This window comes from Camelus dromedarius, chromosome 31 (genome assembly GCF_036321535.1).
Source record: "Camelus dromedarius isolate mCamDro1 chromosome 31, mCamDro1.pat, whole genome shotgun sequence".
Taxonomy (NCBI): Eukaryota; Metazoa; Chordata; class Mammalia; order Artiodactyla; family Camelidae; genus Camelus; species Camelus dromedarius.
The window spans coordinates 5876353-5896976 of record NC_087466.1 but is presented as its reverse complement, the minus strand read 5'-3'; the positions used below and the strand labels follow the sequence as shown (position 1 = coordinate 5896976).

The 20624-nt window shown below is 54.3% G+C and overlaps 2 protein-coding genes and 1 non-coding gene across 9 annotated transcripts in view; 2 read left to right on the top strand and 1 right to left on the bottom strand.

Moving 5' to 3' along the window:
- The window catches only part of EMID1 (EMI domain containing 1), a 34206-nt gene extending 19631 nt beyond the window's left edge, over window positions 1-14575 (top strand). The window contains exons 14-17 of one of the 4 annotated variants that reach the window (XR_004133701.2): window positions 4515-4559; window positions 9521-9605; window positions 10465-10555; window positions 13799-14575. Coding sequence is in view for 3 of the 4 variants with exons in the window: in XM_031442982.2 (XP_031298842.2) it covers window positions 4515-4559; window positions 13799-14062 (309 nt within the window). In the remaining variant the exon portion in view is untranslated. The remainder of the gene's footprint in view (window positions 1-4514; window positions 4560-9520; window positions 9606-10464; window positions 10556-13798) is intronic. The other 3 variants (XM_031442984.2, XM_031442985.2, XM_031442982.2) reach the window with 3 other exon arrangements.
- TRNAS-AGA (transfer RNA serine (anticodon AGA)) lies at window positions 8-81 on the top strand. Its single transcript has one exon. It is a non-coding gene; the product is annotated as a tRNA-Ser (tRNA).
- Window positions 14576-15628: 1053 nt separating the features above from the next.
- Window positions 15629-20610, bottom strand: RHBDD3 (rhomboid domain containing 3). Of its 4 annotated transcripts, none has more exons than XM_010992304.3 (7): window positions 20553-20610; window positions 19940-20092; window positions 18076-18265; window positions 17517-17900; window positions 16406-16568; window positions 16032-16319; window positions 15629-15948 (listed from the first exon to the last, which is right to left on the bottom strand). In XM_010992304.3, the coding sequence occupies exons 3-7, from the start codon at window positions 18221-18223 to the stop codon at window positions 15771-15773; spliced, it is 1161 nt and encodes a 386-aa protein (XP_010990606.2). In that variant the 5' UTR covers window positions 18224-18265; window positions 19940-20092; window positions 20553-20610; the 3' UTR covers window positions 15629-15770. The 4 variants fall into 4 exon arrangements, with proteins under 4 accessions (XP_010990606.2, XP_010990605.2, XP_010990607.2 ...); XM_010992303.3 differs by lacking the exon at window positions 20553-20610 and adding an exon at window positions 20259-20517; XM_010992305.3 differs by lacking the exons at window positions 19940-20092; window positions 20553-20610 and adding an exon at window positions 20259-20518.
- Between the last annotated feature and the right edge of the window lie 14 nt (window positions 20611-20624).

Below are 20624 nucleotides of genomic sequence, written 5' to 3'. Positions count from 1 at the left end.
GCTGTGGGGAGGGTTATAGCTCAGTGGTAGAGCACATGCTTAGAATGCATGAGGTCCTGGGTTCAATCCTCGGTACCTCCATTAAAATAAATAAATAAATAAATAGCCACACCAGCTTTCTTACACTTTGTTTTGCATGGCGTATCTTTTTCAGTCCTTTTGCTTTTGAGTCGTCGGTTTTTCCTTTTTCTGGGGTGGGGGAGGTAATTAGGTTTATTATTTATTTTTAGAGGAGGTACTGGGGATTGAACCCAGGACCTTGTGTGTGCTAAGCATGCGCTCTGCCACTGAGCTATACCCTCCCCCACAAGTCTTTCCATTTAAAGTGCCTCTTGTCAAAAAAAAAAAAAAAAAAAAAGACATATGCTTGAATCTTACTTAAAAAAAAACAACAGTTGAGTTCATTTACATTTAATGGTATGTATCGTTACTGATATGGTTCCCTGTAAGTCAGCCATCTTGCTATTTCTGTTCTATTTACCCCAATCTCTCCTCTATTTCTTTTTTTCTTCTTCTTTTCCTGCCTTCTTTTGGATTGAGAATTGTTGACAATTCTGTGTTCTCTCCACAACGACCTTTTAGCTACACCTCTTTCTGTTAGTTTTTCCATGGTTGCTCTAAGGGTAACAACACACATCCTTGGCTTAGCATCATTTACTTGAATTATTATTTGCTTGAATTATTATTATTGTATAAGTAAGATTGTCACAACTCTGTAGTTCATCCCCTTCTGTCCTTGTGCTACTGCTGTCTTATATTTTACTTCTGCATTTGTTATAAACCCTCAGCACCTTGTTATTGCTTTAAACAGCCAGGTGACTTTTAAAGTATTTTAAAAAAACAACAAAGAAAAATAGTCTTTTACCTCGAATGATGCAGTTATCATTTCTGATACTCTATACCTTCCTTAGGTCCAGATTTCCATATAGTATCATCCCTCTTCAGCCTAAAGAACATCCTTTAGCCTTTCTTGTAGCACGAGTCTGCTGGCAACAGATCCTCACTGCTTTTGTTTATCTAAAGCTGGGTTTAACCTTCATCTTTGGAAGATGTTTTCACTGGATATAAAATGATAGGTTGGCAGTTTTCTCCTTCTTTGTTACTTTCAAGATGTTGTTCCGGGGTCTCTGGCTCACGTAGACAGTTACAGTTTCTCATGAGAGACTGGCTGTCATACTTATTGTTCTTCCCTTGTACCTAATGTGTCTGTTCTGCTTTTTTCAGTCTTTTTTTCACTTTGCTTTTCAGTTCTAGAAGTTTCTATCATCATATTCTCAAGCTCGGAGATTCTTTCCTCAGCCATGTCTGGTCTCCTAATAAGTCCTTCAAGGGCATTCTTCATTCTGTTAACACACTTTTTATCTCTTGTATTTCTTTTCCTTTTAAATATATATGCAAAATATTTTAAAGTGAAAACTCTAATAATATTAAATCTTACACCCATGTGTCCAGTAAACAAGCTTAAGAAATAGAATCTTTTTTTTTTTTTTTTGCTCTTTTTGGGGGATGGGGAATTGGGTTTATTTATTTACTTTTAGAGACGATGTTGGGGATTGAACCCAGGGCTTTGTGCATGCTAGGCATGTGCTCTACCACTTGAGCTACACCCACCTACCCCCCAAGAAATAGAACCTTATTAGTACCTTTGAAGCCCCCAGGTGCTCCTCCCCTGTCTCTTACCCCTTGAAATGTACCTTAGAGGGAACATGAAATCTTGGCCAGGAAACTGAAGAATTTGTGACCTTAGGTAGAGTTTTCATGATTTTTTCCTGTTCTAGGTTGAACTTCAGGGAGGGGGTGATCTGGGAGATAAATGGCTGAAATTCTGCTGGATTTGTGTTTACAGACCACACCTCTGATACCAGCAAGAAGGGCCTTTGCTAGGGTTAGAGTATTTCTTTCTCTCTTAATGGAGGCACTGGGGATCGAACCCAGGACCCCGTGCATGCTAGGCATGCAGCGTACCACTGAGCTGTACTCACCCTCTGGGTTAGAGAATTTCTTAAGAGGCCTGGGAAGAATCTAATTGCCCTGAGTTAACTGACCTTGTGAAGAGGACCTTCAACTGAATCCCAGCATTTCTCTTTGATACTTAGGATTTCCATCTCTCTGCTTATATGAGCCATCTGCTCTTAAATGTTGTCTGTTTTCTCCGTGAAAGTCCTTAGCATATTAATTGTGGTTGTTTTTTATTTTAAATTCTTGGTCTGAGAATTCCAACATTTGTGGCCTATCTGACTCTGGTTCTGATATTCGGCCTCTTATAACTGTGTTTTTTCCTTGTAATATGCCTTGTAATTTTTTGCTGAAAGGTAGCCATGATGTACTGAGTGAAGGAAACTGCAGTCAAGCAGGCCTTTAGTGACATAGTGGTGAGGGGTTGGGGTGGGGGAGGCAGTGATGTATTGTCGTATGATTAGGTCTCAGGGCTCCGGTGGGCCTGTGCCCCTGGACTGTGAACTCCCCCAGTGCTTCCCAGTTTTGTTTTGGTTTTTCTCCCTTAAGTGGGACAAGGTGGCCAGAGGGGGCTGGAGTTGGGATAGTTCCCTCCCCTCAAAGGCTAAAATTGGCTAAAGTTGGGTGTGTCCCTACCCCCACCTCAATTAGGCACCGATAAGATGCCAGCAGGTTAGGCTCTGGTGAAATAGTTTCTCCTGCGGGCCGGCCTTGTTAGGAAGAACAGAATGCTCTGGGGTACTTCAGGGTGGGTCCTCTCCCCTCTCCCATCTTCCTTCTCTCCTCTCCCCTCTCCCTCTGACCAAAGCAGTTGGGGACTTTTCTCCAACGTTCGTAGTGGGACCAGATCAAGCCCCTGGAGGTAAAACTCACAAAAGTGTGAGTCCCCTGCAAAGACTGGGTCCCCCTGGAGGTTTTAACTCTCAGTGTGGTGCACACTGAGCCTCCAGCATTTCGTCATTACATTTAGGTTTCACTGTCGGGCAGTGGGTCCCAGGGAGGTTTCCGGTCCAGTCGGTTGTGACCCGCCTGTCTGTCTCTACAGTTTTGGGGGCAGTGGTTTGCTCTGTGACCTCACGGCTTTGGTTCCTCAAAGAAGAGTTGTTGATTTTTCAGTTTGTTTGGCTTCTTACTTGTTAGGACAGAATGGCGACTTCTGAGCTCTTTATACGCCAAACCAGAAATCTGTTTTGTTTTATTTTTCAATCACATTTGGAAGAAAGCTGGTTGATATATCTTCAAGTGTTTTTTTTTTTCTGTTCCTTGTGCTCTCTTCTCTCCTTCTGGGACTCCAGTTACACTTAATTGAGGTTCCCGTGAGTCGTTGAGGCTGTATTGTTTTTTTTTCAAAAAATCTTTTTTGGGGGGAGGGTATAGCTCTGTGGTAGAGTGTGTGCTTAGCATGCACGAGGAGGTCCCGGCTTCAATCCCCAGTACCTCCATTAAAATAAGTAAATAAATAAACCTAATTACCCGCCCATCCCCCCAAAAATCTTCTCTCTGTGCTTCAGTTAGAATTATTGCATTCACCTGTCATCAAGTTACTTGATTCTTTCTTCTGTTAATGGCCCATCTTCAGTTAATCCCAACTGATGAATTTTTTCTTTTCCTTTTTTTTCCCTAACGGAGGTGCTGGGGATTGAACCCAGGACCTCCTGAATGCTAAGTAGGCGCTCTACCCTCCCCATGAATTTTTTATTTCAAGTGTTATCATTTTCATTTCCAGGATTTCTATTTGGTTCTTTTTTTGTTTGTTTTTACCATGTTTACATCCCTCCTGAAATTCCCCATCTCATCACACATTATATCAATTCCACTAGATTCTTTAACATAAAATTTAACATTCATCATTGATACTTTAAGCTCTGTGTCTGCTAATTCCAGCATCTGGGTTGGCTATGGATCTGTTTCTACTGACTGGTTTTCCTCTTGAGTATAGGTCACATTTTTCTGCTTCTTCACGTGTCTAATAATTTTGTGTTGCATACTGGACAATTTTAGATGACTTAGTGGGGGGAAATCTTCCTCTGGAAAGTGTTGATTTTTGCTTTAGGGTGTTGCTCAGACTCACTTTGTGACTTTTCACCGACCAGCCAAGGATTAGAGAAGAGTATTTATAGAGTTTGCTCCCCTACGGTGGCTCCCTGCTTGCCAGTATTTCCTCTCAGTTTCCTCCTCCTCTGGCCGTATCAACCCCAACCTCTGACTCCTCGGGCCAGTGAGACTAAAGCTTTCCACTTGAGCTGTGTGCCAGGCGGAGGGGGCTGGGGTGAGCCCCTAGAGGAAGAGCCGTAAATACATGGACGTTACCCAGTGCGGTTCCCTTCTTTCAAAGGTCAGGTATTTTTCCGTTTCTGGCTGCTCTTTATCACTTTCCATTGCCATCTGGCAGTTGTTTTTTGCGCTTTTATCTCATGTTAGTCCAAACAGCCACTCTCTTCTCTGTCTCAGCCTCATTAAGCCTCCCTCCCCGGCCTCTGTCCCTCCCACCCCACCCCCGCCGTGTCCCTGCCCACCCCCCAGTCTCTCACTTTGCGTCCTCTCTCTCCCTCCTGCAGGGGGAACCTGGCCCCAAAGGAGACCCTGGTGACAAGAGCCACTGGGTAAGCTCTCGCCCAGCACTGACCTCCCGCTACCTCATCCTGCCCTGGGCACTCAGGAGATTATTTTGGGGTGGGGGCACCCCATCCAAATCCCCTTTGCCACCTGGTCTCCCAGGGAGGAGCCTTGACAGGTCTCAGCCCCAGCCCCCTTCCCCGTCCCATCTGTCCGTCTGTCCCCAGTGGGCAGCGCCGCCTTTATCAGCAGACGCTCCACTCTGTCTCTGTCTTTATCCCTGCCTCTGCCTTCCCTCTGTGGCCTTTCCGGGCCAGGGTGACCCTGCCTGTTCCTCCTGGGCAGTTCGGGCTGACCCAGTCCAGACTGCATCCCCTGCCTCCAGAGCCCCCTCCCAGCGAGGGCTTTGGCTGCTGCTCCCCTGTCTGCAGAAGAAGGGGAAACATGAAAACAATATCCACAGAGAAGGATGGGACAGGAGGCCTTAGGAAAGCCGTGGAGCACAGGAAGGGAGGGGCAGAAATGCTGAGGTACACAGGAGCTCTTTGGTAAAAGGGACAGGGGAACTAGACACCACCAGACACATAGGAAACCCATGAATCATAGGAAGGGAGGCCTAGAAACCACCATGTACACATTGTATGTGGTACATGGGGTCAGAAGACCTGGATGCACTATACTCAGAGGACCTACAATTAACATGAGGTCCTAGACACCATCACACGCATAGGAAAGACATTAGAAGTGGGAGGATCGGCCTAGAAGCTGTCGTACGCATGGCAGAACCATGGAAAATGAAGACGAGGGGATCTAGAAACCACTGTACACAAAAGCAGCCCAGGAAGAATGGGAAGGGAGGCCTAGAAACTCACATACAATGGAGTAAGTGGGAAAGGGAACCTAGAAACCTTCACAATCATGAGAGAGTTGTACTGAATGAATTTCAGGGCCTAGAAATCTCCCCATCCAGGAGACACATGGGGGAGGACCAAAAGCCCCACAAGGCAGGGACCTGGAAACCACTGCTGACACAGGAGACATCTGGAAAATGGCTGGGATGGTGGCAGACGGGAGAGACAACTGGGACGTTCTTTTGGAGGCTGGTTTGTGCCTCCCCGTCCCCCCACCCCTCTCCCCGGTGCAGTCTGGCTGGGCTGCCCTGCTTCCTGGCAGGCACTAGTTAATGAAGACATGGGAAGCACCCAGCGCCTGCCCTGCCCTCCCTCTCTGCTCCTGACTGTGGGGTCAGTGACGGATTCAGCCGTGGGAGCCCCCCACCCTGCATGAGCCCTCCCCCATGTCTCTCCATGACTTCTGGGGCCCTGCTACCTCTCTGGCAAGCCTCTTCCAGCCCCTCGCAGCCACCCCACTCCCTCACCCCCCTCCACCCACTACGCGCTCCAGAGCCTCTTAAGCATCCTGCCAGCACAGGCGGGCATGAACAGGAGTGGGGGTCAGCCAGCCCTCTGCCTCCCCTCCAGGCCCCTTCACTGGCCTCTGCCAGAGACCCTTGGTTTGGAAACATTTTTCACCCAGCCCAGGGGAAGTGGGAGAGGTGAGATGAAGGCTGAATTAGGCTGAGCAGCTCCATCTGGGACCCCATGCAGAACAGATGCCTTAACTCTCCCAGAACAGGCCTCAAACTCAGGACCACCTGTGGGAGGGGGCCCCCCAAGAGGTAGCAGGGCCCCTGCGCATCCACCTGCCTCCCCCTCACCCATTCTCCTGCCCCTGCTTGCTGCCCGCCTGGGATGGGACCCGCTGGCCTGGGGGCTGCATGAGGCTTTGGGGGCTGGGGGACCAGCTCTGTTGGGGGCAGGTGGGGATGAGGTTCATGTGGGTAAGGGCCCTGACGGCTCCTATACACAAATCCACCTACCAACCCCCACTAAGTGAAGCTTTGGAGCTATTGATCTGGCTGTGACTCAGCAGTGACACCCAGTGGTTATGAGGATGCACTGCAGGCACTGCCTCGGAGTGACAGGGCTGAGCTGGCCCATCTACACCAAAGCTTCTACCCCTTACTTAGGAAAAACTGAGGCCCAACTCCGTAAAGCGACTTATTGCAGAACTGGAGCTGAAGCCCAGGCTTTGCAGGTCCCAGGACTGGAGGAGCCAGCTAACTTTCCCCAAGCACCTCCTTGATAGGTGCCAGGCCCCAGGCTAGGCACTGTGGACATAGATGTATTTTGGACATAGTCCCCACTCTCAGGATGGTCACAGTGGGGTGGGGGGAAAACAGACCAGTACCAGCAGTGACAGGACAGGGGGAGCTCAGCTGTGATGTGGGAGGATTTAGCATCTTCCTGGATGAGGAGACCCAGGCTAAAGCCTGAAAGGTGCACTAACCAGACAAAGGGTATGCAGGCAGAGGAGTGGGAACATCACATGCAAGGGTCCTGGGGCACGAGTGAGCCTGGTTGTGATTGAAGAGCTGCAAATACTTGCCGTGGCAGAGTGTGTCAGGCAAGGGGTGATACAGAGGTCAAAGGGGCTTTTAGCACATAAGAGGCCATATTGAGGAATTTGAACTTTGTTTTATGGACAGTGGGGAGTCATTGAAATATTTATAAGTAGAGGAATGAAGTGATCACATTTTTGTTTGCAAAAGATCCCTCTGATTGCCGTGTGGAGAACGGATGGGAGAAGGGAGCAATGTGGTAGCCAAAAGAGAGACTAGGCTGGAGGCTGTCACGGTCATCCTGCAAGAGACTCTGGGGGCTGGAACCGGGAGGGGGGACAGTGAGGATGGACAGATGTCAGTGAAGCTAAGAAACACTTGGGTGCTAGCCTGGCTGTGAGGGGGAGCGAGAAGTTAAGGGAGATGTTTACCATAGTAAAAGAGCCAGGAGATGCAGCCTGCTGAGTTTTGTCCATGGAAAATGGGAAACGTCTGTGTGACAGCCAAGTGGGGTGTCCAGCAGGCCCTGGACACTCAGGCCATGCTGGGAGGGGACTGGGGTGTCACCAGTGCAAACAGCAGGCCACTCACCAGAATTTTTTAAAATTTTTCCCCTAGATTTTTATTTTAAAAAATTTCAAGCAGAAAAGCTGTCCCCTTCTTCTAGACTGATCAATTATTAGTACTTTGCCACATTTGCTCTAACTGTATATATTTACAGCCCTTTTTCTAATCCACTTGAAAGTAATTTGCAAACCTCATCCACATCTCCAATAACACGTCAGTGTGTCTTGAAAGAATATGGGCCTTCTCCCAAAGAACCACAATACCACTGTCACAACCTCAGCAAGCTGACATTAATTCATTGAAGTGACGCCTCTTAATATACAGCTTATGTATCCATTTTACCAGTTGTCCCCAAAATGTGTTTTGTAGCTGGTTTTCAAAAAAAAATCAAGATTCATGTATTGCCTTTGGTTGCCACAAATTTCTGTCTAGTCTCTTTCAATCTAGAACAGGCCCCCTGCCTTTTTCTTCTTTTTCTTGTCTTTGTCTTTTTGTGACTATCCCACTGTCTAGATTTGTCTGATTGTTCCCTGGTGATGAGATGCAGGTTCAATACCCTTGGCCAGCGCACTGGTGGGAGATGTGGTGCCCTCTTACTGCATCTGCTCAGGAGGCTCGTGATGTCAGCTTGTCCCACTGTCCATGCCAGCAGTGGCTTAATGTAATTTGTGGAGCCCATCCATTTTTAGATGGAGGTAATGCTTAAAGAGAGATTACTTTAGGGTGCAGCCCTTGGTGACCCTGTGACCCCCCAGGCTCGATGGCCAGTTGGTGGCCTGAGGGTAGCCCCATCCACGTGACGTGGACAGAACACCTGGATCATAACGGACAGTCCCAGCATGGCCTCAGTGGGCTCACTTAGAACACACTGGGTTGTTTGATGTTTTTGTGGGAACAGCAACCTTGAAGGTAGTGATTGTACCAAGATGTATATTATACAGCATCCCTTCATTTAACCTGTACTAAGTAAAGGACTGTGAGAGAGACGCCCAGATCTGTCAGGGCTGGAATAGTTTACTTGCCACCCTGGTGCTCTGTCGGAATTAAGAGCTCTACGCTCTGGAATAGCTTCAGTCTGGACTAGGGAAGAGGAAGGAGTGAGGGGCTGTGGAGTTTTGGCAAGACCATGGACTGGGTGCTGGGGAAGGAAAGGACAGATTGGGAGGGAGTGAAGGTGAGGGCCAGCTGTGGTCCCTGGCCAGAGCCCTAGGCAGCAGCTGGCACCACTTGAGAAAGGAGACTCCCAGAGCAGGGAGGCCAGGGGGTGGTGGCCTGTGGGCTACTGCCGCATTGCTGGGTGTGGATGCTGGAGACTCAGCTGAGAAGAGAGGGCAGGGCTGAGGCCAGGGCACAAGGAGGAGCAGTGTAGGGACCTGGAGTAGTCACAGCTCAGGGAGGTGTGAGCCCAGAGGCTGTGGAGGGGGCACCTGGGCCTGAACTTCAGCTTTGCCAGCATTTAAAGCATAGCTTCCCAACAGCGAAGCCCTCAAACATTTTGTAATTTTACTCGTATGTTCGTTTTGAAGTGAATGGGAAGGATGTTGGTAAATAGCCTGATCCCATTGATGGGATTAATTAGGATGAGACAAACGTATATATAAGGCAAAATTGGGTCAATTTAAAGAATATTAGGTAAACAAAAGTATAAGTGGCCCAGGGATGTGGCAAGGATCATGCAGATGATGTGAGAACAACTGGTTTCAGGCAACAGAGCTGGGGAGGGGTCAGGGCAGGTTCTGGGGCAGGGGAAGGCGGCGCTGCCCTGCAGACTGGCCTCCTTTGCCCCCAGTGCAGCAGGATTTGCAGAGTTATGGGGAGAGAGCAGCCAGCTGGGTGGGATCTTACCGGGGGCTGCTTCCGCCTGCCTTATCCCCCTCCCATCCTCCCCTGGCCTTGTCCCTGCTGTCCGTGGGCCCTGGGCTGCGGCAGTTGGTGCGGGGCTGCAGGTGCATGTCCAGGGCGGGGCATGGGCCACCAAGAAGCTTTGCAGGGCCCCTCCCCTGCCCCCTTCACGGCTGCATCTGTCTCTTTCCTCCACAGGGGGAGGGGTTGCACCAACTACGCGAGGCTTTGAAGATTTTAGCTGAAAGGGTTTTAATCTTGGAAACAATGATTGGGCTCTACGGTGAGTAGAGACAGACAGACGGACAGACAGCCCAGCCCCCGCCTGCCAGCCTTCCCCAGTCAAGAGGCTGGAGAATGGACCTGCCCCAGGCAGGTGGGGGCCTGAGAGGCCAAGACCACCCCTCCCTCAATGACTGACTGGTCCCTCGTCCACAGGTGAACGGAGGCCCTAGCAACCCGGGCCCCTACCCCTACGGTCAGACCCAGGCCTCTGGGCATTGTGCGTAATGTGGTTTCCAGGCCTGCAGGGGAACCAGTGGTGACAGATTCTGAGTCTGAAAGGAATTATGGGCAATGGAGCCAAACTCTAGAGCAGCAGGGGACTATGGGTAACAGCCAGACTGCAGCAGTGCAGGGGATTGTGGGTAATAAAGTCAGAGCCCAGGCCCAGCGGAGAATTATGGGTAATGGACCCAAGACTCCAGTGAGGCTTTGGCTGTAGAGAAATCGTGGGGAACAGAGCCAGTGTGCACATCCACAGGACAACAGGACATGGGGCTAGACTCCAGAAGTGCAGGGGGCTGTAGGTGACAGAGCCAGGCTCGGGCCCCAGGAGACTCTGGGGAATGTACCACCCATCAGTTCCGACCCCAGAGGCTCTCACTGAGCAGGCTCTCCTGGCCCCAGTGTTCCCCTTTAGTGGGCTGAGACCCTTCCCCAGGCATTCACCTACCAGTTCATCACCCATCTGGTCACTTGAGGAGCCAGGCCAGTCCCATCCCCACTTAGAAGGAGAGACCAGGGTCTCAACAGAGATTTGCCCTGGCTCCTGCCTAGGAGCCCTGCCCCCGCCCTTGGCTCCCCGGCCCAGACCCCGGAGGCCGGACTCGCACCGTCTGCTCTTCTCGATCTCCCATCAGGCTCCTAGCTTACAGAGCTTCCTGCAGCAGCAGGCTCAGCTGGAGCTCCTGGCCAGACGGGTCACCCTGCTGGAAGCCATCATCTGGCCAGGTAACGGCAGGGCGGGCAGGCAGGGGCAGCCCCTTCCAGGAAGGGCCTGGGGGACACAGAAGGCACCTTCCAATGCTGGACCCATGCTAGCAGACCCTTGCTCTTAGCCCTTCCATCCAGCCTGCAGACAGTGCCTGGCAACAGAGAAGGCTCCAGTAACTAGTTCTTGAGTGAATGAGCACAGGCTCCAACAGATAACAGTCCTGGTCTCGTGGAGCTTAGGGTGCTGGCAAGGGAGCCCTGGAACTGGCTGTTAAACCTATGGTGAGGAATATCACAGGCAGCCACGAAAGCACAGAAGTGCTCCTGACATAGATGGGGAGATGGCAGAGGGCATCTAGGGAGGGCTTCCTGGAGGGGGAAGTGTCTAAGAGGAGACCTGAAATGCAAGGACCAGGGACAGTGAACAGGCAGAGGAACAGCATGGACAAAAGCCAAGAGGCCAGAGAGAACCTAGAGGGATTGTTCCGTGAGGTTGCCGAGGGGTGAGAACAGGCTAGAAGATCTGGCAGGGCCCTGTTTGAGGTCTTCAAAGGTAGGTTGGGGACGCACAGAAGGTTAGACACTACCTGGCTGTCACAGTGGGGCTCAGGAGGTCTCTGCATTAAACTGGAGCCTGTGGCTGGCCCTGGAGAGAACCAGGGATTGGCGGCCCTCGGGGCTGAGCCCCATTCCTCAGCTACCCACGAAGAGACCCCAACAGCTGCCCTTCTCCCACTTCCAGCTGCCCCATCTCACAGCCCAGTCCTAGCACATCAGTGCACATCGGCTTCAGACATCATGCCCAACCTCGCGTCTGTTTTATAGATGGGGAAACTGAGGCCCTAAGCAGGAAGGAGAACCAAGGTTAGAGCCAAGCCTCATTCATTCAGCAGAACTGTAGGGTGTACCTACAGCATGCCAGGTCTGGGCAGGTGCTGAGGCAGATCTGAGTCCCTGCCTGGGGGAGCTGCCCATTGAGTGGGGGATCCCCAACACCTCTAGAGATGAGGGCCATGGGGTACAGGAGCGCCAAAGGGTGTGTGAGCGGAGAAGCCTTCCTGGAAGATGGAGCCCGTGTTAAGTTATGAATGATCCCTACGAGTGTGCCAGGAGGAGGTGGGAAAGGCAGCCCTTACAGAGCCCCATGTGGGCAAAGGCCTGGAGGCTGGAAGGTGTGCGGGGTCTTGCTTCCAAAACTCCTCTCCCCAGGCCACGTGGCTTCCCTAACTTCCGAAAGTGTCACCATCTCCCATACCTCCTTCCCTCTCACAGAAGAGGGACCAGGGACCAAATCCCAGGCTCTCAGCTCCTTTTCAGGTGTCCCCCACCCCCCTTTTCAGGAGGATGTGGCCTTGGATCTGTATCCCACCCGCCTTCAGCCAGCTCTGTCTCCGGCAGCCTGGGGAGGAAGTACCAGGCTCCTGGGAAGGCTCAGGCTCAGTGTGGCCATGAGCCTGAAAGAGCGGCCCCGCGAGCCAGTATGGGTTGTGGGCCTAGAAGGGGCTGTGTGGGAGGAGAGGAGCAGAGGTGGTGGGACCTCCCTCATTGGCCCATCATACACAACAGGTGCTAAGGGAAGACCCAGATGGGGCTCATGTTTAGATTCTAGTCAATAATGATAATAGTTATCAGCTGTCATACACCCAGCCCACGTGGGCTGGGGGATTTACATCAACTGTCTCCAGTCATTGCAACAAGCTTTCTAGGTGGGTGATACCATGTGCACTTCACAGATGAAGAAACAGGTTCGGAGGGCTAGTGTGACTCCCCCAGGGACACAGGGATAGTGATGGTGAGGTCGGGGGTCTGCCCTAGGTCTGTCCTCTAAAGTGCTGGCTCTTTGGGCTCCATCAGCAAGGGTTCACTGACCCCTCTGCTCTGCTCAGCACTGAGTGGGGCCCAGGCAGGGGAGACCAAGGGCCTATATCTGATCCTGTCAGAACACCATCTCATGACCCACTCACAGTGACCAGACCTGCAGGAGACCAGGTTGAAAGCACACCAATCAAGTGACCGTAGTGATCCAGAATTTACTGTGGAAACCACTCTCCACTCCTGGTCATTTTAAACACTTTGTGAGGGTGTGACAACAGGAGTGTCATCCCCATGTTGCAAGTGAGGCCCAAGGATTCTGGGATTTGCCCAAGGCCACTTAAGTGGGACATGGTGGGGCCAGGACTTGGCCCTGGATGATGTGGAACCTGAGCTCTGTGCTGCCCTCCTCCTGTGCTCCCTGGTTTAGGGCATGATATGTTCCTTGACTGTGACCGCAGATACCTGTCTGCCCCAGGGGCCTCAAATCTCAGCCCAGAAGTACATGGGAAGCTACAGTGCACAGGGTCAGGGCACAAGACAGGTTACAAGGGTATAGCTCCCTGCCCTGGCAGTGCCTTCAGTGGGAAGCTGGTGCTCCCAGAGTCCAAGTGTCCGTCCTGTGAACAGGGTTTTGGAGGCTCAGCCAAGTCCTCCATCCTGGGCCTCTCCCTTGGAAAAAGTCCATCCTCCTGACCTAACACCTCATATAACTTTGAGAGACTGAGGTAGAAGTCACAGAAGGCTTCCTGGAGAAGGTAGGCCCTGCTCTGGGTTTTGAAGGCTGAGTAGTTTTCTAGATGGGAAGAATGCCAATTATTCAGTTTCACTCTTGGAGGCCAGCTTATTTGCAGGTTAGGTCATATCTCACCATAGCCAAGTTGGAATTGACTTCAGTAATTATTGGAGCTGGCCAGGGCCTCAGTGTATTTGGAATCATCCCCCTGGTTTTAGAGATGAGAACCTGAGGCCCTGACAGAGGTCCAAAGCCACACAGGTCAGTGGTAGAGCCTGACCTTCCTAAACCCTTCCCCACTACAGGTGGCCTAACCCGAGGAGAGAGGAAGGGTCTGATGCCTGACCTTAGTTTACCCAGCTGTGAAATGAGGATGATTCAGGGCACATGTCCACCACAAAATGTGTTAACGAGAAAAAGAGCCATACTTTTCATGGAACGTTCACATGTGCTCAGCATTTCAGAAATATGGTGGATTTGCTCATCCCCACTTGACAGAGAAAATCAGAGGCCCTGAGTGTGCTAGCTGGGTTAAGGGCTAATAACTCCTGGGAGGAGGGGCACAAACCAGCTGTGAAGACCCCCGTCTTTCCCACAGCTCTGCCTCCCAGAAGCCAGGGCAGAGAGCCCACCCTCCACCCACCGTGGGCCAAGGGGAGGCGGGCCCTGCACACAAATCTCACTAACCCGGCCTCTCTCCTTCCCTCCGGCAGAACCAGAGGGGTCAGGGGCAGGCCCTGCCGGCACAGGCACCCCCAGCCTCCTGCGGGGCAAGAGGGGAGGATACGCAGCCAACTACCGGATCATGGCCCCCAGGAGCCGAAACGAGAGAGACTGAGGGTGGTGGCGGCCCCTCCGGTATGGCCGGACCAGGCTTCCCTGCCCAGCCTGGATGTGGCCAGCTGCCTCCAGGGTCCGTACGTCCATATTTATTAATATCCTCAGGGTCCCTTCTGCCACCTAGGCCTTTGGGGTAGGCAGGTCTTGGTTCTGGCACCCCGTGCACATCTGCCTCCCATGGGGCTGAGCAGGGACTGGGGCCTGAGAGGGAGGCGAGGCTCAGGGCCCTGGGCCCATTTCCCTCTGTGAAGGGGCGGGGCCGGCCTGCGGGGAGGGCGTGGCAGTCGGCAGCTCCTGTCTCATCTACTGCCCCGCCTTCTAGGCCCCAAGCAGCTGAGAGTCGGAACTCCCTCAGGCACAGGCAGGGGTGATGGGGCGCAGTGTCGCCACCCCTCCTCCCCAGCCAGGCCTGGGGGCGAGCCTGTACCTCTCCTCCCTTTGTTTTCCGGTGCTGTTTTCTCTGAGGTCAAGCTACCTGATCTGACTGAGACCTCCTAGTCTCAGTTTTGACCCCTGAACCCTCAGTCCCTCCCATGGCCGGGTAGTGGGTGCATGGAGAGGGGAGGGCCACCTGCTCCCACAAATGCTTGTGACAGACACCAGGAGGTAGATGTATATCAGCCAATAAAGGCCCCCAGCCCGATTCCCCACCCCCAGCCTGGTCTCTGTGTGCTTAGACAGGGGCAGCCAGGCAGGGCCAGGAGCCTCTCCCCTCTTCTCAGTGGCCTTCGCTACCCACCTGCAGAACAGGGCTTTGAGGCCGGGACTCCTATGGGCCAGCTGGGGAGTGAGGGTCGGTGAGCAGCCCCCAGGTGTCCAGTCATGGCTACAGTGTCAGAAAGGCCAGGAGAGCAAGGAGCTACCAGACCCTGGGGTGCCACCCTCCCACCGCCGCCACCCCCAAGCCTGTTTCCTCACCTGTGAAATGAGTCTGTTGACCTGGTCCTCAGGTTTCCCAGTCTGCTTCTGGCATCTGGGCCAGAATAGCAGGGTCGGTCTCCACAGCCCCTCCACTCTGGCTGTGGCCTGGGGTACAGCCCTCCCAGGTGACCAGTACCCAGGCTGTTCCAGGACCTGCAGCTCCCTGCACCACTCCTCAAAGTCCAGCCCTCTGCCCTCCCCCTCCCCCAAGCCCATCAGCACCTCACACCCAGGCCCCACCCTCTGTCCTCTGGGCTCTGCTGCACCTCCCCTCCCTAGGAGGGGACAAGGACTGAGAAGGGCCATGAGAGAGAGGCTACTTCTTAAAAGCTGAGGAATCCTTTCCCCTACATTGCTTCCTGCCCAAGGGGCCCAGCAGTGCGCCGCCTCAAGCCTCAGAGCCAGCCCTGGGCCAGGCCTGAGGAGACCAACTGAACTGGCACCAGGGGCTGTGGGCAGTGAAGAGATGCTATTCCTGGAGAATCAGGGAAGGCTTCCTGGAGGAAGGTCTCTGTGTAGGCCAAGACCTGGGGATGGGTCAAGATTAGCTGGGACACAGCAATGAAGAATGCTCTTTGGCCAAGGGTCCAGCCCAACAAGGCCCTGAGATGGAGGACATAGCTTCCCAGAAGAGGAGGCTGCACAGTAAGTAACACTGCATCTCTGGACATCAGGGAGCTGCTCTCCGCAATCAACTGCTCTTTCACTGCTCATTCACTCACCCATTCATCCCCCTGATGCCAACACAGAAGACTCAGACACAACTGCTGCGCCCAAGGAGGTCCAGGTTGAAAGGTGAACTGGTTTTTATTCCAAACAGGACCAGGGTAGGGTGCAAAGGGGCCGCTCCTGAATCTCACTGTGACTCTCAACAGACTTCCCGCCCACAGGCCAGGCCTCTTCTCACCTGAGGGCCTGCCTGTGCTAGGGGGGCCCAGGGCCCTCAGGGTGAGCCGGCCCACCCCTCCCCTGAGTCACCAGTGCCTCAGTGCCCACCTCCCCGCTGACCAGCAGTGACACAGCACCCTCCACACGGCCTGTGGCTGCCAGTGCCACCACTGCCTGCTCCGTGGGGAAGCCCATGCGCTCCAGCTGCTGCAGCCTGGGGAATGGAGGGGCGGGGAGTGTCAGGGCTGCCCCTAGCCTCCACACCAGGGGACCCCACCCCTACTCACCCCGCCTTACCGCAGAGAGGAGACGGAGGACTTGGGCAGCCAGAGCGGGCTCTCAGGACCCTGGGCTGGCCCCTCAAGGAGCGAGGCCTGGATCCCCTCCTGCAGCATCTGCTCGTCCAGGGCTGCCCACAGCGGGGTCCCTGCGGGGAAGCTGGGCCCAGATCGGGCCAGTCCCACCTCTGAGGAGCCCTCCCAGAGTGGCTGCACAGGCCCCAGGCCTGGTAGGACCAGGGCTGAGCCTTCACGGCGGGACCAGAGGCTAGGGGAGGCCATGCAAGGAGGTCCAGAGGTGGGAAGCCTGGAGAGGCAGAAGGAGAAGGCCTGACTGCCAGCCACCAGCATGGCTTCTACCACCAGGGCCAGTGTCCTCAGCATCACCCTCACCTTACTCTGGCAGGATGGGTGACAGGCAGCTCACCCAGGCCGCCTGGGGTGGGAAGGAGCTGGAGTGGCCAGCACCTTGCCAGGGCCCTGCACAGGACACCCTCCTGCAGCGCCCGCAGCCGCCACTCGGAGAGCTCCAGCCACCAGAAGGCCCCAGCTGCATCTGTCTGCCCAGGGCAGGGCGGCCGGTCAAGGAAAACCACATCCAGCCAGGAGTGAGCCCACACTGTGTGCCAGGCCCTGTGCCAAGTGTGTGACAGGCATCCCCATGCGTCTCCTCACCATGGCCCTGCCAGGAAGTGTCATCACCCTTGTCAGCAGTGGAGGCTCAAAGAGGAAAAGGGACTTGCTCCCCAGCCAGCAGGAGGTAGAGCCTGATGGGCCTCACCCCAAAACCTGTTTCATCCCAATTCAGCCATCCCCCTGCCTGCTGTCCCCTGAGCCCTGGGTGCCCGCTCAGGTCTGCGGCTCCAGGCCCACCCTTGGGCCCAGTGACACACCCCAACTGCCCTCAGGCAGGGCAACATGCCCCCTCCAGGATTCAGCCAGGTGTCCCTAGCACTTAACAAGGAGCGGGGGTCAGCCTGTGCCCACCATTCCCTCCGACTGCACTGTCTCCCCCGACAGGCATTAAGCACCTTTGGAGCAAAAGCCTGTGTTTAACACACCTGCACCACCAGCCACAGGTCGTCCCCCACCTTTGGTGCCCAGAGAGCCCCAGGCTCGTGGTCAGCTGGGCCTTCCCACCCTCTGCACAGTCTGCAGAGCCCCAATGCTCATCTCCCACTTCTCTTCACCTGAACCTCTCATCTTGCACAGTCTTGGTATAGATGCCACCTCCACTAGGGACATCCAGATGAGGTGCCTCCTTGGGCCCCTCAGCTTCTAGGCTCCCTTTTAAATTGTAATTGGCACCTCTACGTGGCCACAGCCCCCACTTCCCAGCCCAGAGCCAGGCCAGAGGAGGACTGGGAGGTGCTCCTGGAACGAGTGTGTGAGTTTCCTGCATGTGGGGCCTGACCCGCCTCGTGCCAACTCCTTCCCAGGTGCCCTAAGGGCCCAGCCACAGAACCACGCGTCCACACAAGCCTTGGGCCCAGGCAAAGGATACAGGCCAGGCCAGCAAGGAGGCCACAGAAGAGCTGCAGGAAGGGTGGCTCAGGGCTGAGCAGTGGTGTCAGGGCGAGCAGCAGCCATGGCAGAAGCCAAGGTGGCAGTGCCCCCCGGGGCTGTCTAGGGTGGTAACCCTGCCCTGCCAGCATAGCCAGGTGGACAGGCATGTATCCGCAGCCACCGGCTGCACTGGACACCCCGAGGCCTGCCAGCAGCACAGCCATCAAACCAGAGGCCACGGCAAGAAGGGTGGAGGCGTGCAGGAATCTCAGTGTGCCCAGGTGGCACTCTTGCCGCCAGCCCAGTGTGGGCAGGAGCAGCAGGCTCAGGAGCAGGCCAGGTAAGGCCGTGTGGCCCAGCACGTGTGTCAGCAGCCGGTGCACTGGGGGAGAGAAGGAAGGGGCTTATGTGCCAGGTTGGTGGCCCTAACCCCCAAGGCTGTCTCAGGTGTGCCAGGTGGGTAATCACCGTCTGCCAGGGCCCCCCACTCAGCCAGCCTCCCCACCCCAGGAGCCAAGTCTCCTGCCTCCTCCAAGGCCCATGTAGCCGGCCCTCACCCTGCCAAGGGTCCAGCAGCAGATCTGGGGCCAGGACAAGGCTGGGGCCAGCCCCCAGCAGCCACAGGCTGCTCATTAGCAGCATCAGGACGGAGGAAGCAAGAGGCAGCACAGGGAACAGCAGGCCAGGGGGGCCTCTGGCATGCATAGCTTGGCTGAAGGTGGTCAAAAGTGGTCTTGGGGCTGTGTGCTAGGGGTAAAGGAAAACAGTAACAAAAGTTATTATTGCAGCTTTTATCAGACTTCCTTTCAGCTACCCAACAGTGCCATTTTACAGAAGTAGAAACAGAGGCTGGAGAGGCTGGTCCAGCAATTTGGCCATAGAGGAGCTCAGAGCCTAACCATGGGCTTAGCCATCTTACTATCCACTGCCTATGTGTGAGGATGGGAAGGGGCCAGGCCAAAAGTCCCTGAGCCCTGAGGGTCCCTGAAAAAGAGCCTGGAGTGGGAAGCACCGGGAATAGAAAGCTGAACTAGGGCCCTGGAGTCCCAAAAAGAGGGGTGCAGCCCACCAGGGCAAATTTAGGGCCATCTCCAGGTTTCCTATGCCTCCCTCTTACCTCCAGCTGCAGACCAGCCACCTTCTGTCCTCCTCCACTCCACTGAGCCCAGACTTAGAGTTCCAGGCGGCCTCAGCTGCCCTTGACCGAGGGGGTGAGGCCAGCCAAAGGGCAGGCAGATTAGGGAGGGGGTGGAGCAGAAGGGCTGGAGGAGGGGCAGCAGGAGTCCACACCCTCAGCGCACACAGTGACACTGGACTGAGACTTGGAGCCCTGAACACAGCCCCTCTGGCCCACCTTCTCACAGAAAGGTTCTAGTATCTGCTTCCTCCTGCCAGGTATACCCGGGCAAGTTTGGAGCCTCTTGTTCCTCATCTGTAAACTAGGGATTAAGAAAATCCATTCTTCATAGGATAAGAAAAAGGAATGGACTCAGGCCAGCCCACAGCTCCTGCTGGATAAAATGCAGCTGTCCCAGCTGTCCCAAACAAGGGGAGGCCTCAACATGGAAGGAGCCGCTCCAGCCTAGCTGGTTCAAGCTCTGGCTCTCAAACTTGCCAATTCCTTGCCCATAAGGAAAGGCTTTCTTTCCTCTCTTCTCCTCACATTCAACCTGTCCTCCAGGCCCTGCTGGAATCCCCTCCCTCCTGTACTCCACCCTGTCTCAGGACTCCCACTGAACTGATTTCATAGAGCAGGAAGCAAAATCCCAGAGACAAGAAGTCTGCCTCATCTGCTCCCTTATCAAGGGCAGCCTTGGTATGAAAACCCAACCGCCAGTTTCCTGCAGGAAAAATATAGAAAACTCCTGCCTGCAATATCCTTCCCTTCTTCTCTTTAATAACAAACTCCTATTCACCCTTTGAAGCTCAGCTCAAATGTCCCCTTCCCCTCCTCTGGCTGCCCGCATCATGGATCTTACTTTATCTAATGAGCACCGCTTGGCCTGCTTTTCTCTAGGCATATGGTCTCAACTGGCGGGAGGAGAGGTTCTCCTCCTACTCATGGCCAAGTTCCCCAGAGCGCTCCTAGCACATAGCTAGTGCTTTATATGTGTTCACTGAAAGACACTAGCTTGGTTTCAGGTCCCGCTGAAGGATCTGGGTGAGCCTTGCCCTTCGCTGGTTCTGGGCATCTGCCTAGGGAGACTTGGTTGAGTCCAAGAAGTCAGGCAGGTGCCAGCCCTCCAGGGAGCCAAGGCACCAACTGCAAGCCGCCTCCTGCATCCTCACAACTATCCCCCCTGTGTACTTTAGCAAGAGTGAAGGACATGCCCATGGACAAACAGAACCGGAATTTGAATGCTCCAGGCCTCAGTTTCTTCATCTATAAAATGGGACTGTGCACTATCAGGCTTTGCCTACCTCATCAGGAAGCAGGGAGGACAGAATGGAAAAACAAGGCCGGGAAAGATTCTTCTGGGTGATGGAGACAGTGGGGATGCCAGCGTGTGGGTGGGACTCAGCTTTGTGACTTTAGGAAAAGTACCCAAATTCCTTGGGCCTTAGTTTCCCCATCTGTAAAAATAAGGATGTTGCATTGAGGGGTGATTAAAGGGCCTTCTCAACCTCGACCGTTACTGCGGGACTCTCGGACCGGGCGCTACGTTCGGGGCCTCCCATCCAGCCCACCGGCCTCGGCCCCCTCCCCTGCCGGCCCGGGCCACGTGTCTGGGGTACTCACTGCGGAGCGCGCCCTCAGCCCCTAGAAGGCCGGGTGGGGGCCCCGGCTGGGAGTCGCTACTCTAGCTTCCCGCCGGGGCCCGAGCACCCCGAGCCCATTCTGCTCGCACTCGGGCGCGTGACCCCGGCCAACTGGTCGGCGCGCCACCCCCTCCTTCGCCGCCCGCCGATTAGTCAGCAGTTGTTCTAGGCCCGGGTCCCTTCCCCCAGCCCTCCCGCCGGCCTCCGTTTCCCTCCGAGGCAGACTCTTCAGAGACGGTCCCTACAGCTAGCGGGCGTAACCATTCCGAAAAACCTAGCGTCGACTGGAGAATCACGCCGACTTGATACCGAGATCCGCTCACCGGCCGCTCCCGCCCCTGCGGTG